This window comes from Dreissena polymorpha, chromosome 3, assembly GCF_020536995.1.
Source record: "Dreissena polymorpha isolate Duluth1 chromosome 3, UMN_Dpol_1.0, whole genome shotgun sequence".
In the NCBI taxonomy this organism is placed as follows: Eukaryota; Metazoa; Mollusca; class Bivalvia; order Myida; family Dreissenidae; genus Dreissena; species Dreissena polymorpha.
The window spans coordinates 94753540-94770332 of NC_068357.1; the positions used below are offsets into that span (position 1 = coordinate 94753540).

The 16793-nt window shown below is 32.9% G+C and overlaps 1 protein-coding gene across 6 annotated transcripts in view; it reads right to left on the bottom strand.

Annotated features, from left to right (window-relative positions):
- The window catches only part of LOC127875362 (uncharacterized), a 32822-nt gene extending 16432 nt beyond the window's left edge, over positions 1 to 16390 (bottom strand). For 2 of the 6 annotated variants that reach the window (XM_052420390.1, XM_052420385.1), the window contains exons 1-20: positions 16287 to 16329; positions 14260 to 14339; positions 11361 to 11917; positions 10819 to 10974; positions 6896 to 7237; positions 6250 to 6292; positions 5203 to 5280; positions 4757 to 4927; positions 4257 to 4484; positions 3957 to 4085; positions 3696 to 3755; positions 3425 to 3493; positions 3266 to 3343; positions 2204 to 3184; positions 1910 to 1985; positions 1308 to 1377; positions 933 to 1031; positions 675 to 830; positions 328 to 524; positions 22 to 192 (exon numbers count right to left, since the gene is read on the bottom strand). In XM_052420390.1, the coding sequence (XP_052276350.1) occupies positions 22 to 192; positions 328 to 524; positions 675 to 830; positions 933 to 1031; positions 1308 to 1377; positions 1910 to 1985; positions 2204 to 3184; positions 3266 to 3343; positions 3425 to 3493; positions 3696 to 3755; positions 3957 to 4085; positions 4257 to 4484; positions 4757 to 4927; positions 5203 to 5280; positions 6250 to 6292; positions 6896 to 7237; positions 10819 to 10974; positions 11361 to 11906 (3650 nt within the window). In that variant the 5' untranslated portion in view covers positions 11907 to 11917; positions 14260 to 14339; positions 16287 to 16329. Of the gene's footprint in view, positions 1 to 21; positions 193 to 327; positions 525 to 674; positions 831 to 932; positions 1032 to 1307; positions 1378 to 1909; positions 1986 to 2203; positions 3185 to 3265; positions 3344 to 3424; positions 3494 to 3695; positions 3756 to 3956; positions 4086 to 4256; positions 4485 to 4756; positions 4928 to 5202; positions 5281 to 6249; positions 6293 to 6895; positions 7238 to 10818; positions 10975 to 11360; positions 11918 to 14259; positions 14356 to 16286 lie in introns of those variants that run through there. The other 4 variants (XM_052420388.1, XM_052420386.1, XM_052420389.1 and 1 more) reach the window with 4 other exon arrangements.
- Between the last annotated feature and the right edge of the window lie 403 nt (positions 16391 to 16793).

Consider the following 16793-nt stretch of genomic DNA (forward strand, 5'->3'; position numbering starts at 1 on the left):
TTTAAGTGAACGAAAGCTTACTCAGCTATCCTCTGTTTACGGTCAAATTCTTCAGCAAACAACAGTTTGTGCATTGCAAGCTTGTAATTCTCACGGGTTGATTCTCCAGAAACGTCCGTTGCATATTCATCTGTACTAAGGCTGAGAAGTGAATACTTATCTAGATGATCTTCCTTAGCGTTAGATAGGTTGCTGTCAATCATAGCATAATGAATTGGTAAGTCGGTATATTTAATGTGTCTTTACGAATATTCTTAATAAAATGTATGGTATCAATAAAATAAGTTTATTAATAATGTCAACATATCATTAAGTATTGAAACTTACTTTGGATTAAATGGTATTATATCATAACAATCTGAATTCCATTGTTTTCCGTGGTACGTAAGGTACTCCGACTTTATTTGTTTAATATCTTCTATCGCTTTCATGGTAATCCGCATTGTCTTTTTTCCAACTTCACTTCCGAAGTCAAATTTTACTGTTTGTTGAAACTTTCCGTAGCAGAGAGAATTGAAATGCACCTGAATATGATATTAACAAATGTTTTAATATATTTCGTGTTTAAGTGTCAAAGGAGCAACATGATTTTTAAATAGTATATGCATACTGTGTAATGAAACAGAAACGTAAGGACGTATTATTGTGTAAAAAATATATGTCAGCATTTTTACCTTTACAGAATATTTGCACATGCCATCGCAGGATGCATTATTCGTCCATTTCTGGCACATACATGGGATATCAGGAACAGCTTTATCGCCATCGGTTATTCCAGAAATGTTGAAAGCTGTATCACATTCCATCAAGGACACTTCTTTCAAAGGCATCTAAGTGTAATGAGTTTGACAGTTATGCCTGTTTACAAGCGTCAAAAAGTATCTTCATAATTACAATGATTGCATAAGATAACGGTGCAAAATATATCTTACCCTGCTTTCTATCTGAAAGTCCCACGTTGTTCTATATATCTTGCTACTTGTAACCTGTTCTAGATCTTGTTCCAACGTTATGCGGTAACAGTCAAGTTTCTGATGAAGTGCAAAGATTGATTATGTTTATCTCATTTATTTGGAAATCGAAGTCATTATGCCATAAAAGTAGGGTGAATGACCAAGATTGCAATTCATAGCATAATTATTAATGGATACGCGTCAACAAGTATATTTGTTTTAGTTAAGCATACCGATACGTTCTTTTGTTTAATCTCAGGCTGATATACAAGTGTTTAATTTTAATGTTATAAATAAAAGCATGTATTTACTATATTCGTTATAAATGCTGAAAACAGAGAAAATTATAATTACGTCAGGAAATCCATCGATCATCGTTTTAGCACAATAATTTTCATCATAATGTTTTGCATGTACCGAAGTACTGGAACACAATATGAACTTTGCATCAATAACTATTGAGAAGTTATGAAGTGTGCTAAATGCCTTATTTGTAACACATATCATGAATAGACAAAATTGCTATATTTCATCTTACAAATAATACAAATTAATACATAAAATATCTTTAATTGCATGTCTGATTCACTCATAAAAACATTTTATAGTATTATAACTATTATCTACAACTTAAGGTAATATTACATAGAACTTTGTACACATCTAGTATGGCGAACGTGGAGCTCACCAACGTCAAAGAAACAAGAAAACGTCGATTATAAAACATTTCCTTGCAATGTTGTAACGAATATATATTGCCAGAAATCACTTGGTCGAACAGTTATTTTTTTCAATAAACGTATATTTTCTACCGTCCCTTAAATGCTACTTTACTTAACACAAACACATAATAAACAGAAATCATTTAATGTGAACAGGTGTTTTCACTATAGTCTAACACACAACTGAACAATGTCAGGAGAGTAATTTAAATTAAAAATAATACAAACTTTTACCTCTCAAGAGGCCTCTCTTGTTCCGTGATGTGTGCGCAATCTTTTCTTTGAAACATTACGTCTGGATTTACTATATCTGGGGCCAAACGTATAACAATTAAAAAAACATCAAATCGAACACGAAAACAAGTCGTATAATTTATGTGAAATTATTAGCCAAAATAATTACGATACAAGAACGATTTTGTGCATTTAAAATATTGGGAAATCCTGTACATAACGTTTATTGTAATCGTACCACTTGTGTTAAAATTTTGATAACAATATTTATTAAATATTAACACATTTCATTACCTTTCATTTTGTTATTAAATGTGTAGGTTGCGGAGTTCTTTCTTTCAAAGATGGTCGTCTTTGTTACATTACTTTCTTCGTTGTATGGAAAATCGAAATGTCCACTTGTTTTTAAATTCGCTACTGAAATTTCGCATTCTCCTTCTTTGTCTGTCTCTTTGTCGGATTCGTTCTTTTGTCCCTTTTCTAAGTTTTCTTCGCTTTCATCTCTTTCATCACTATCTGTGTCTTCATCCTCTTTTACTTCTACTTCCTCGTCTTCATGATATCCATCGCCAGCATCAGCATGCATATTTTTATTTTTATTACTTAGCGTAACATTATTATCGTTATTTGGTTTAAAATCACATGTATTTCTAGATACGTTGATGTTTTCATAATGCAAAGTCTGTATGATTTCCGAATCCATTTTTGTTTCAGATATGTCGTCAAGGCCATCAACAGTTTGCACCTCTGAATCGTTGCTGGCGTTTGTGTTGTTCAATACAAGCGAACGTTCATTACTGGGTTTGTATATATCTTTATTTTGATAAAAGACACGTTTGCTCCTATTTTGCATAGAATCGTCCGTTGCTTTGTTTAGTGTTTGTTTGTTATCATTTTGTGTGCGTATAACAGTGTATTGCAACGGAAATTCTTTACCATTACTAGTCGAACAATCGAATGCCTCTTCCTTTCCCTCATGTTCATAAGCTCTAATCTGTTTAATTAATGTATGATGCGTGTCTCTCAAACCTTGCTTGGACTGTTCCATGCCGCTTGTTTGTGGCACAGAGTGACCAGGTTCTTCGTTTACCACTGTTATCACCTCACTTCTTTTAGGGATTTCAACTGGTTGATTACACGTTGCATCTGTACATTCATATAGAGAGCCCTCAGGTCCAATCCCAAATTTCATCTCAGTATTATTAACAGCCATATCTTTTTTTACTTTTAGTTCTTCTTGTTTCCGCTCTTCATACATTTCTTGCATGTCACATTCTGAATTAAAACACTTTAAGTATAGAAGAAAATATTTTACACTATACGCTAGTTTAAGCCTAATGAAAATAGACGTCTTACCATCTTCAAGAGAGTGCCCTTTCTTGTGTGCATCAGTATTTAGCAATTTGCTTTCCAAGCAGATTTTATCATCTGTGTCTATAATAAAAAAGGAAACAATATTTCGCAATTGTATTTACATGATCACATTCATATTTTATGTGAAACTGAACAACTCACCAACGTTATCGTCTCCAGATCTTAATTCACCCGACGAATCGCTGCCATCGCTTATCAGTGACTCAGCACCTAATAGTAAAGTGAAGAACATTGTGTCTTTATAAATGAATTAACAAGCGGTGATCTTACGATTGCGTGTCACGAACACTCTGACGCCTTCACACATTCCCAGCGAAAATACAGGAGTAGAGATCTTTAATTATAATAATTGAATGTTGTGAGAACTTTGAAACTAATGACAATAAATTATATTCAACAAAATATAACTTACATTCACATTCCTCGTCGGATTTTGGATCGTACGTTGATTCTGAAAGAGCTCCCTGATCCTCTAAAAGATTGTAATGATTAATATTGAAAAGTGCATGTTTTATACATTCTTGAACACTTAACATGACTTTTTAAGTCGTAGATAATAATAATACGTGCCGTCAATTAAATATGAAAACGTTGAACACGTAGACGGTTACGTTCAGTGTAAAGAAACAGTTTTTACAAACATACAAAAACAGGAAATATGATAATGTCTCACCCAAACCACCCGTAATATTCATTTCAATGCTTTGATCGCCTCTCGAAGAATCCACACTAACAAAATCTTGCACCGCAGATTTGATGACATCGTATGTGATTTTTCCTAAGCGCCGTTTAACCTTTAATACTGTGAAAAAACGAAATTTAGATGTGTACGATATGAGATGAAGCTCCAAAGGAATTAAGCCCTATACATTACAAATTTACATTTTTCTGATAGCGGACGTTTTAGGAGAGTATAAAATACACAAATGTATGTACCATTAAAACATGTATGTATGGTGAAGAATGGCCTTACGGAATTTATCCAGACATTGTACGAAATCCTTTTCGAAAATGGAAACTTCCAAGTCAACGTTTTCGTAACCGCATATTTTCTGAAGTTCCAACACAAAAGGACGAAACTTGGCACTAAGTTCACCAGACATGTAATCGTTTATCAGAGCCACGAGTGATTGCAAGGAATAACACTGGATATATATCGCTATGCATTCGTGTTTGATGTCTTCAATATCTTTGGAATCACCTAAAAAGTTAAACAACGTGAACATATTTGAAAATAAGTCCAACAGGCGTGGCAAAGTAATAGAGCGCCGTTAAACAATTACAAAAGGGCATTAATAAGTATGACCACTTTTTAGAATAAGTATAAGTTTGAAAATCTACATTTTATTTTTATTAAACCATACATGCTTGTCGGCCTAACTGCTGTTAAAAATTAAACGCATCTATTAACGTTATAAACGAGGTTGAAGAATAACTTAGTTTTGGCGATGAACCAACAAGTATTAAGTGTACCTGTTATTTCTTGCAAAGAATGTGTTAGTGCAGCAACTACAGGCGTATGCAAGTTATTATTGTTGCTGCTGTCTTCGCCATTCAAAATTTTCCCCACATTAACAAAGTAGCTAAATACCGTCTCTTCTTGTTTTTCCCGTGCGTTTTGCAATTGTATAACGACACGAACATCTGCAAAATATATTGTAGGTTATTTTATATCTACAAACAGCATATGCATGCTAATTCGAATATTTATATTTAGACAAAATATTATGAAGATTTGTTTAGTAAACGAATGTTTTAAGATTGTTCCGTTGAAGGATTGAATGTTTGCACAAATATGTTTTTGTGATTCTGAAATAATTGCAAGGACATTTGGCTCTACATGGTGAACAACTAAACCATTAATATCGGAGGAAAGCTTTCCGTTTTACAGTTCTTAAAGCCTGAAAGTAATTTCATACATGGAATAGGAATTTTATTTATATCAACGTGGTCCTTTGTGCTTAATAGATTCACTTGGTTGAGAACTTCGGACACATCTGAAAGGTAAAATACAACATCGAATTAAACCCATTTAAGTTTCTATACTAGAATAAACTACTACAATGTATACATTTTAAACCAAGCATCCACAATACATACGTTATTGTACTTTACGCACATAATCTATTTGATTGTATTACGCTGTTCAAGTCATATCAAATTTTTCATAACAGTAAATATAGTTATTCCATATTTATTCATTTCAAAGAGATTTTATTTGTTTTGCAGTATACAATACTTCGAGAACATCAACATGTCAGTGGAGCCAACACTTCAAGCTTAGCGTACAATATATACTAGGATATATAAAATAGTTCTTCACATATTTTCGAAATCTTCCTACTGTAAGAAACAGATTAAAACGAGAACCATACATCAGGGAGCGAAATACACCTGATGACGTAAAATCATACCAAACAAAGAGCTTCGTTTCTGAATAATCGAAATTTGAAATTTATAACAATAAATGTGGTGATTATGTGGTTTCGTTAAAATGTCTTACAATACGCGGATCACTTATAGCTAGTATACGACAAACTTGTAAAATTGGCCGGATTGCTCTGTAGTACATGCTATAACATTGTAATCCCATGGACACTAGCTCCAGCACCGCTGGGTACAAATATTTTTCTCTTTTTTTCTTAATTTATCTTTTTTTTGTTCTTATAATTGAGCTTTATGGTTACGTGGTAATATGTTGAAATGTAAGGCATATCTGACAATTTTTAAAAATGCCATAATTTGTTAAAAAGTCCGTTTAGGCGTGGGATCTATTGAAAATTGTGCACGGTAAAATATTATACTCAACAGCGTTAACGTTGAACATGTGCCTTTTATCTCAGACATCATTTGGCGTTAGGGAAACACCCTTGATTTTGGCTTCTATAAATGGTGTCGATAAAGAGTTCAAGTAAAAAGGTATGCATATTACAAATATTTAAAAAGGTTAGCTTTTAGTGTATTACCTTTTCCTATATCTTTGAGTGTTTTTCCGTGCTCGTCTAATGTCTGAAACATTGATCAAACACGTTTAATTATGGTGAAACGTTTATCTAATTAAATTGGGTTAATATTGAATTCGCATTTACTTTAAAATATATTCGTTATTTGCTTTGTGGCTGTTGACAACACACATTTGTAAAGTTTGTAGTTGAATGTAAATCGTATGTTTAAAAAAATCCACAATTAGTAAAAATATAAATGATTTTGCATTTTTCTTCACACTGCCACACGTATATTTGTAATGTTTTCGAATCAAATATCATGCCCATTTGTTACAGCGAGTGTTATAGTTTTTTCTCAGTTTTTAAGCGGTACTTGATTTGTTATTCGAGTATATCAACATTAACGGTTTAACAAAAACACACGCGCATGTTCGGTTAATATGTCCCTTCAATATTATTGTGTTGATGTGTTAATTGTTTAGACATATTCATACGACAAGAATTCAATAGATCGCATTAAACAATCAACGTCTGTTCTTCAATTTTAAAGAATGTTGTTATCAAAATATTCAAAAGCATCTAATCAATAAAATCTTCATGCAGTTTGAAAAAGTGTGAATTAAAATGATAGAAAAATGTAAAGACTATACAGCATAAGTATATTTGCCTTGACAACTGCTTCAAGTAAGGCATTGTGTGTTTTCATCCGACATTGAATAACTTCTAGGTCTTTTTTATGGTCTTTCAAATTTTCCTCCAACTGATTAATGAAAGCAACAAGAGAGGCAAAATGTTTATCTTGCACCACTTTTAAATCTGCAAGCTCTTTGTTCAGGTCATTTTCTTTGCTTAAAACATCATCCGAATCTGACGTATCTGTGTGGTGGCTTTCCTCTATTTCTTTCAGTTCCTCTTCAATTTCTTCTTTCCTTTCTGCTATTGCATGTAAGTTCATTTTTCTTACAGCAACATTGTGCTCAGAAGTTATTAAAAAGGTGTCATTCCGCAGCTGCAATTCAAGGCACAATTTATTAAAAACACAGTATACTTAATAAAAATAAAAACATATTATTTTAAAAAGTTCATTGCAGATAAACAATCAAGTTCATGTCTGTAGTGCAGTGTTTTTCGCTGTTTAACTTTAAACGTGTTCCATAATTATATAAATGCAAATATATTTGCATTTCAACACAGTTCCAAATAACAATGTTACTGAAAACGGTAAAATTTGTAATATATTATTTTGTAATTTGTGATTTTGAAAGCACTTATTGTTTCATTATTCAATCAATTGTTCATACCATTGCCTAAACCATCTGATACCATAATAATTAAATAAAATCTTCTATTCTGAGCTTTATTTGGGACGGTGTATAGTGAAGAAGGTTTAAAAAGATCAATTTGGATGCATTTATTCCAGTATTGAAACGTACATGGTTACAAAAAATTCAATCATTTATGGGAAATTGGATAGGAATCACAAAACTCTATATCTAGTCTTTAATTGCAGTTATCATTATGCTTTAAATATATCTAACAGAATTTCTAACCCTATTTGGGTAGATGTTTTAAAAAGCTTCTCACTTTATTGTGGTAAATTAGAAGTAATCGCAGAAGATTATTTTGTATTATCCACTTTTTATAATCCAAATATATGTATAGGAAATTAAAGTTTTTTCTTTGTTTTCTGGTTTGTAGCTGGAATTAATTGTACAGGTGATATATTCAAAAATGTGACCTTAACCACTCAATTGATAAATTTGTGAAAAAATATTGTATATCTTGCCCTACCCAGCAAATCATCAAACCCTTTTTACCCCTTTTATTTTAACTTATACTGAAAAAAGAATTAGGTGAAACAAGACTCTACACCATTCTAAATAAAAATAGTGAACAACCATCAGTTAAATAAAATGGTGTACAAAACTCAATACCATAATTAATGAAAACAATGGCATTGCTTATTTGAGCTACCCTTTTTAATAACCAGTGATATAAAGGTTGAGTGGTTCGAATCTAGATTAATTCACAGAATATTGGGAACGAATAGTCTTTTGAATAAAATGAAAATTACTGGTGACCCATAATATTCATTTTGCAAACAAGGTGAGATAAAGTTAAGAACATTTACACTTGGAATGTAAGATATCTAAAGCAATTATTGATGAAATGTTCCAAGAACACTCTTTTCCTCTCATTAACAGAACACTCTTCCTACTTGGATATTCAATTAAGTCTGCTAGGGCCATAAATAATGTTATTTTGTTTATTAAGTTATACTTGTACAAGTGTAAAATGAATGAATGCATTTCAAGCATAGCAGGATCAAAGATATACAATAAGTATGAATATGATCGCTAACTGGAGAAAACAAGAAACCGTTGGAGACGGGTGAAGCTCCCCAAAGTGTTTTTGTCACAATATTGCACTATATATTCAGATAAAAGGAAACGTATTGAGAGCACAGTAATTGGGGGGACAATACTTTTTTATATAAAATTTCAAAGGGCCATAACTCTGTGAACAATCATCCGACCAGAACCCGCTGATAATATGCATATCTCCTCTTGGTAGTAAAGCTGTCCATAAAGTTTCATTGAATTCCGGTCATTAGTTGCTGAGAAATAGCCCGGACAAGAATTGCACGATATGTACAGTTAATGGAAAATTTCAAAGGGCCCTAACTCTGTGAAAAATCATCCGACCAGAACCCGCTGATAATATGTACATCTCCTCTTGGTAGTGAAGCTTCCCATAAAGTTTCATTGAATTCCGGTCATTAGTTTCTGAGAAATAGCCCGGACAAGAATTGCACTATATGTACAGTTAATGGAAAATTTCAAAGGGCCCTAACTCTGTGAAAAATCATCCGACCAGAACCCGCTGATAAAATGTACATCTCCTCTTGGTAGTGAAGCTTCCCATAAAGTTTCATTGAATTCCGGTCATTAGTGTCTGCGAAATAGCCCGGACAAGAATTGCACTATATGTACAGTTAATGGAAAATTTCAAAGGGCCATAACTCTGTGAAAAATCATCCGACCAGAACCCGCTGATAACATGCATATCTCCTCTTGGTAGTGAAGCTTCCCAAAAAGTTTCATTGAATTCCGGTCATTAGTTGCTGAGAAATAGCACGGACAAGAATTGCACTATATGTATAGTTAATGGAAAATTTCAAAGGGCCATAACTCTGTAAAAAAAATCATCCGACCAGAACCCGCTGATAATATGCACATCTCCTCTTGGTAGTGAAGCTTCCCATAAATAATCATTGAATTCCAGTCATTTGTTGCTGAGAAATAGCCCGGACAAAAATAGTGCACGGACGGACACACGGACGGACACATGGACGGACGGACAGACGAAGCGGCGACTACATGCTCCACCCCCAAACTTTTTTGGGGGAGCATAAATATCAATTACAAAAAAAATGTTTAATGCTATTGTCACACAAACTTAGAATTCAAATTTGATGCTTGTTGTAATTTAAAGCACTTTTTACAAATACTATTTAAAGCGTACCGGTACTCAAATAAAATGTACGACCTATGTGTTATAAACTATAACTATATGCACCTTTTATTGTTTCTCTATGTCCGTTTTATCTGTTATTACAATGTACACATTCTTTGTCGTCTTTTCACACTAGAAGATGTGTTTTTCCTTTTTTTCTTTTTTATGTACTTTGTATATGGGGTTTTTCAACACACAACTTGTTATAATTTTAAAATATTCAAGAGACTTCACTAATTTATATGCTATGTCTGTTGTTGACTTCTACTATATATAACTTTAGATATGAGTTGGTTGCATTGCGTGCTTGTTTTTTTTCCGATTGCAATGCATTATTGTTAAAATTCATATTGTACGTGTAAAAAGAATTGTAATATAGCAAACGATAAAATGTCGGAAACTTAATCAATCGAGAAATTCTTGTTGTTATCCACTACTCTAATTATAGAACACCAACAATAAATAAATTATCAACATTGAGATTCTGCCTTAGTACGATCAATGCAAAAGCATAATGGGTTCAAACCGGTGTGAGCGCTAGCCGAAAGTCAAACATACCACAGAATTTATTACAAACCTAACGCTCATCTTAAACGATCTTTATCAAATTGACCCATTCAGACAGAAAATGAAACATGAATAGATAAACGTGATGCGTAAATAGAATAGGACATGTATTAAAGCGATTAGGAGATAGGTGTTCAAGTTATTCGTACGCAACGAAATATGGTCCATCTATAAAATATATTTATCTATGTACCTACAGAAAAATTGTCAAACGAACTAGTCCTGATAAACATCGTTTTAAACGGTTTTTTTCACATAGCAAAAATAAGCTATTCTGCTTAAAGCCTCTGAAATGTGACAGCGCATATATGAACAGTATGAAATGCATCATACAATGTTTCGTTCAAGTAAGCGAACTTAAAAAACACTTACGAATCACGACCCTCGATACAAAACTCATTAATCACCATTTGAAGCAAAGAAGTAAAACAATATTCGTTTATCAATACAGGAAAACATGTACCATTATCACAGTTTTAAGATGCAGAAAGTAATAAATATACATACCTTCTCGATTTCTTCCAGAGACGCTTTTGCTTTGACATCATACGCCAAAATCGGGTCACTTAAAATGCCCTTTATTAAATCAAACACGGTGCAAAGCTCTGTATCCCCAACTTCTAGTTTACTGGAGTGTAGAAGCTTGTTGCGGGTTTTTATCATCTTAACAAACGAACAAAAACGAGCATTTCACAAACCGCATTCTAAAGAAAAGCGTTCGATATACAGCATTTCTTAATCGACCAAAATAGTTGTTTTGATTGCTGTTAAAATGTAAACATTCCGACGTACCATTTTTATTGTGTTACTCTTTACGCAAGTGTCATGTTAGAAAGTACTTAGTATTATTCTGTTCAGATAAAACTCCAATTATACAGTAATCGTTATGTTCTACATATAACTGTCGTATGATTGAAATTATGGTTACTTTTTTAAGTGACATCGATCCGTATAATAGGTCTTTCCTGCAATTAAGAAAAAAAAAGAGAATGCTGGTGAAGTTTAAATTTAGTTCCGACAATAAAGATAAAACATAATCATTCATTTACCTCTGCTAACACATCCGGGGAGGACAACTTCTGCTTGATCTCTATGTTATTCAGACAAATGCTTATCAGCCCTGATGCATCGGTACATATTGATGACCCGATGCCGAATAGTCCTGTGCCATTCGTGAAACACTTTCCGAATTCCCAAGAGTTTTCAAACCATTGTCTAAAATCGGTATTTTTCCAATTCGGTTGGTTTAAGACGTGTCTCTTAATTGTTAAATCTAACATATGTCCACATGCCCCATTCTGTGGACATTTTCGTTTCCCCTCAATTTTGAAACAATTACACACTTGTTTTGACTTTTTCTGAGGACATTTTGTCTTATCATGATTGGGTAGCAGATTGTCGATGGTGCACTCACTGCAAGAGTATTTTTCGTTCAATTTACATGTTCGCTCGACCATAAGGAGCAAGCATTTGTGCTGATCTTGGATATTTGCGTGAACAAAATCGTGCAACCCATCGTGGAGGTGTCGTAGACACATACAGCACTTAAGCCAGTTTTTAAAATAACCATTTTGATACAGTGCGCACTCTGACATGATGACTACGGCTGAAAAGTAAGTAAAACCGGTATCCAGTCATTTCTATAGGGCTTTATTTTCTACACAAATTCAACAAATCATAAACTATTTTCAAACTTGCTGGCATTTATTTCTTATTTCATTTCTAAATGTGATGTCCTTTGATAAGTTTCTAAAATCAACAATGCATGCTTATATTGTAACGAATTGCGGTAAAATGATACACCAAAGACATGTTAAGGAGATAATACTTGTTAACCTTTGGCAGTCTTGTATGAAAGGCAAGTAACCAATTGCCTAAACAATATAAGGAAATAAATAAAATACAAAATCACAAGATAAACATGCCAACATCAATTTTCATTATATTGGTAAACTCCATGGTGCAAGTCTACGCAGTTTGTTGTCAAGCAGCGATCCGTCCAATGCGGTCGTTTTGACTATGTTCGCACAAATAAAGATTGTAAAAACTCTGATGTTCTTAAAGCACATTTCCTTAAAATCTCATATTACTTTTATCATATGCATTTTCATAATTTCTCATATAAAACAATATATAAATGACATAATGAAAATTGTTAGCGAGCATTATATTGTATTCAAAGTGAAGTATATATTTGTTCTTAAGTGAAGGATATGTTGGTAAATACGGGCCTGGGCAATCACATACTTCGATCAGTGTGGCTCCTTTGAGCCGATAACCTAATATAAACCCTTATTAAAATAAAAATACAAACAAACCAAACCCGTTCAGTGATTAAGTATACACACATAGACCGACAGGGTCAATGCCTAATACTTTTTAAGAAACTAGCCAGCAAAACGTAAGACGTTCCTTGAAAGATGATCAATCTGGTTTGAAGTAATCTGTCGATATATAGAGTTTAAAAGATAGTTTGGGCATTGTTTAACAAAGTCACAAACTATGAATAAATTAAACTTGCAATCTTATATTAACAATTTGAAAAGCAAAGTAATCTATTTGAATGCAAAAAGCTGCAAGCCTTTTGCGGTTTACTCGGGGAATATTTCCGTATTGTATATTGGTTACCGAAGCACAGCAATGGAAAGCTCCGAAGACTCAGTGATTCAAAAGGATAACAAGCGAATAAGTAAACTAACAGAAGTTTTGCCGAGAAAGATATATCGGTAATAAAACGCTATTAAGTGATACGATGACTTTAAATATTTTACCAGATTAAGCAGAATATAGAGAATGAGAAACTTAAAATCAACCTTCAGCGTCCGAACACGCTTATAATTATCAACTGTTTTAACAAATTATGTACAGCAAGAGACATTATAACTACATTTGCATTTATAATGAGTAGTATGTGTTTTCATTTTTAATCGTGCAAATCAGACATACAATTTTTTTTATCGAAATCGCAATGACACTTCAGACCGAATCTTTGAATGTTTATTATATCTTTAAACATTATGAATAATGCTTTTAAAACAATTTAAGACGCCGCTGATGAAAATGGTGTTGCAGGAACTAAATAACAAACTAAAGCGGTTTTTGTCTGTAATTATTCATCTTCAGCGCTAAGAAATATGTCGCTGCTGCTTTTTTAATGTGCTACACATTTATCGCGTTATTTTTTCTAAATATATAATTCTGCGTTTTACGATACTTTTCGTTAAAAATAATTATTTATTACTACGATTACCATGATGTAGTTTCAAGCTGTAATATTTAGACCAATACGTATATTACGGTATATACGGTATTATTTCTAGTCAGTGGAAAACTGATTTCTGTAGTCATTACCTTTAAGCTATTTGTCATACTTTGTTATTTAGTCTTCACTTCATGTGTTTTGTGTTTGTCTTGCCTTTAATAAAGTCGTGCCATTTTACAACGTTATTGCATCCTTTGCCCGACTTGCACGACGATGATCTGATTATTTAACTTTATAATGCGAAATGATTTATTTCTTTATTTTTACAAAAGGCTGATTTATTTTGGAAAAATATTTAATGACTCTTGACTTGCATCACAGACGTCCCTGCGACCTTGACCTTTAAACTAAAATTATTTTTTTCTTCCAATACAGTACTTCTTCTTGATACAAGATTAAGTGTCGGCGCTAATTGGTTAAGGGGTGGAAACTGTACAAAGGTTCTCAGTTGGGTGTTGACAAATTATTTACATTGCAAGTGTTTACATGTGGATGAGGAGGACAATGGCAGCCACAGGAGTAATGGTTTTGAAAACGTATACTGCAACTGCCTCATGTATATGGGGAGGTAGTGAATTCCATCGGATAACTGTTCTTGTGTAGGGGGTTTGTAAGTGTCTCGAGGATACTGCTGTGTTGATTTATTTGAAAATCATATTAAGCAGTCACCCATATGCATTAATTACCAGCATCTTCATGTTAGTGATTCTAAGCATCCTCTATATATTGTTTGGAACACTTTCGCCTTGATCTTTGACTGGTTGACCTAAAATTCAATTGGTAAAAAAATCCCCACGTAACGAGCCTATAAATGTAGAGTATCACATGTTAAATGTACACAAACTAAGGATAATAGCTCAAATATAAACTTGAACTCTAAGCTATCACAGTATGAAATAATCCTCATCATACAATACGGTTCTTTACCAGTTTTCCTTCAATATTTTATACCAGCCAATTTAATGACGACGCCCTCTGTGACCTGACCTTTGACCTGTATACAGCAAACTTAAAATGTGTCTTTTTCCATCCAAGTAAATTCTATTTGCATAAATGTAGGTCAAATAATTATCTAAGAGACAAATTTCCTGTTCCAAGCTTCTTTGATACCTTTGACCTAAAAATCCATAGGCGTCATTCTATCTTACCAGTAAACCAGCATACCAATTTAGATTTTCGAATGTAAACAGTTACCCAGAGATCATGCAGAAAAAATATTGATACTAGTTCATGTGACCTTAACATCGAATCTGTTGATTTAAGAATAAAAATGCCACTTATTTTCAACCGTGTAACCATTATTCGCTTCACACTTCTCAGTCGGATAACAATTAAACCAATTTGCATGATGGTAAGTCACCGTATTCTCAAGATATGGAGCTGAAATCAATTTACATGGATAAGCCTCTGTGACATTGACAATTGGTTACCTTAACCTTTTTCATTTGTTTAATTGCAGAAATGTATAAGATCAGCGAAAGACAACTAAACTATTATTGATTCCGCAAAGAAATGAATTTAATCGACGGATATGCTTCCAACCAAATAATTACTATCGTATAATAATTATTATATAATTATTACTCAAAACAGGGCATTTTCGTGAATAATAATTATATACCTTGGTCCCGCGTTCAAATGTCGAATGAATTCTCAGTTTGTTATAATAACAAATGGCTTTTTTCAACGGGCTGAACAATTTATATGCAAAATTTTGCATATGTAATCACATCACATTGTTTTTTATGAATAAAAATGCCTGTTTATATAACTAGCCCAATTAACGGACATGTTTGCTTGTATGGTTTTATTACGGTTAATGATATCACCAATACATGCCTATCAAAAGTGTTATGCTTTAGCTGTAATTACTTCATGCCATTTTCACGAATCTATATCATTTTACATATTTAAGCGAAATCTGAAAGATAATGAAATTGCATGATTTAATATGTGAAATCGAAAGAAGCCATGTTATGCTCCTGTTGAATGTATTGTTTTAAACTTAATTCCAAAACCATTTTCCTTAGAAAAGTAAGTTTAGCACAAACACAACACCATGGCTTAACTTCCTATGCTAACCTGTTAAAAATTACAACCAATATCTTTTTTTAAAATATGTTTTTCCTATTACATTTATATCCGTTTTTGAAAATAAGGTCACGAGAAAATTAACATTACGACATATTTCACATGCATACGTATATGTACATTGATTAGTTGAATACAAATTGTGAGAGACGCGGTGATCTCGAAAATAAGCAGCGATATTCTTGTGATGCGTGTAAACGTGTAATGCGACGTCAGAAACATTGCTTTAAAAGTATTTCGCAACTGATCTATGACGGGCATAAAATCATCACCCGATAAAGAAAGTATAAATAGCTTTCGCCGCGGAACAGGTGTAATGACTGGACATCATCCAGCCAGGTTTATGACGGACCCATCAATTCAACGAATGCTATTGACTTCCCTAATGTAGCAAACCCATACAGTTATAGTTTTTAAAAAAGTCATAAGCGCTGTAAACGTATCAAGTCTTTATTTGTTCGTTCCATTTCTTAAATAAAGTCATTACGTATATAAATATAGGAAATCGAAAGAACACGGTCTTATTCAATATATTTATCTGCAAAAATACACATACATGCTCTTTCTAATTTATATTGAAATTATACAAAAATCACTCAAATAATAAGTTGATTTTGCGTACCTGTATAATATTAATTTAACCGTTTTGATTAGGAATGTCCTCTACGCCAGAAGCCATATTAGTTATGAGGTCACGAGACAATTTGAAGACTCCGATTCGTTGCTGATTACATAATTTGGTAGAGATCTATTTTAAAACGCCTCTAACTGCGCATGCATATGTGATCAAACTGACTGAATAAGTTTACCTGATAGTGGTGAGCTAATTTAAACAAACAAGGCATTTAAGTTCGCTTTAAATAGTTTGATCCGAAATCTGTTTATATTCAAATTAACATGTATTAATTTATAGAAATACCCGGTAATGGATATATTGGATTTTAATTAAAATTGAAAGTTGTGACGCTCGAAACTTAAAACTATATTTACAATTATCATAGTACCTTTGCAGTTTTCACGTTGCACAGTACTTTTCACACTCCATTTTATTGTTAAATTTCATTTTATGACATACCATACCTTGTTTTGCGAAGGGGTTTGCAACAGTAAACCATATCGGAACCATACT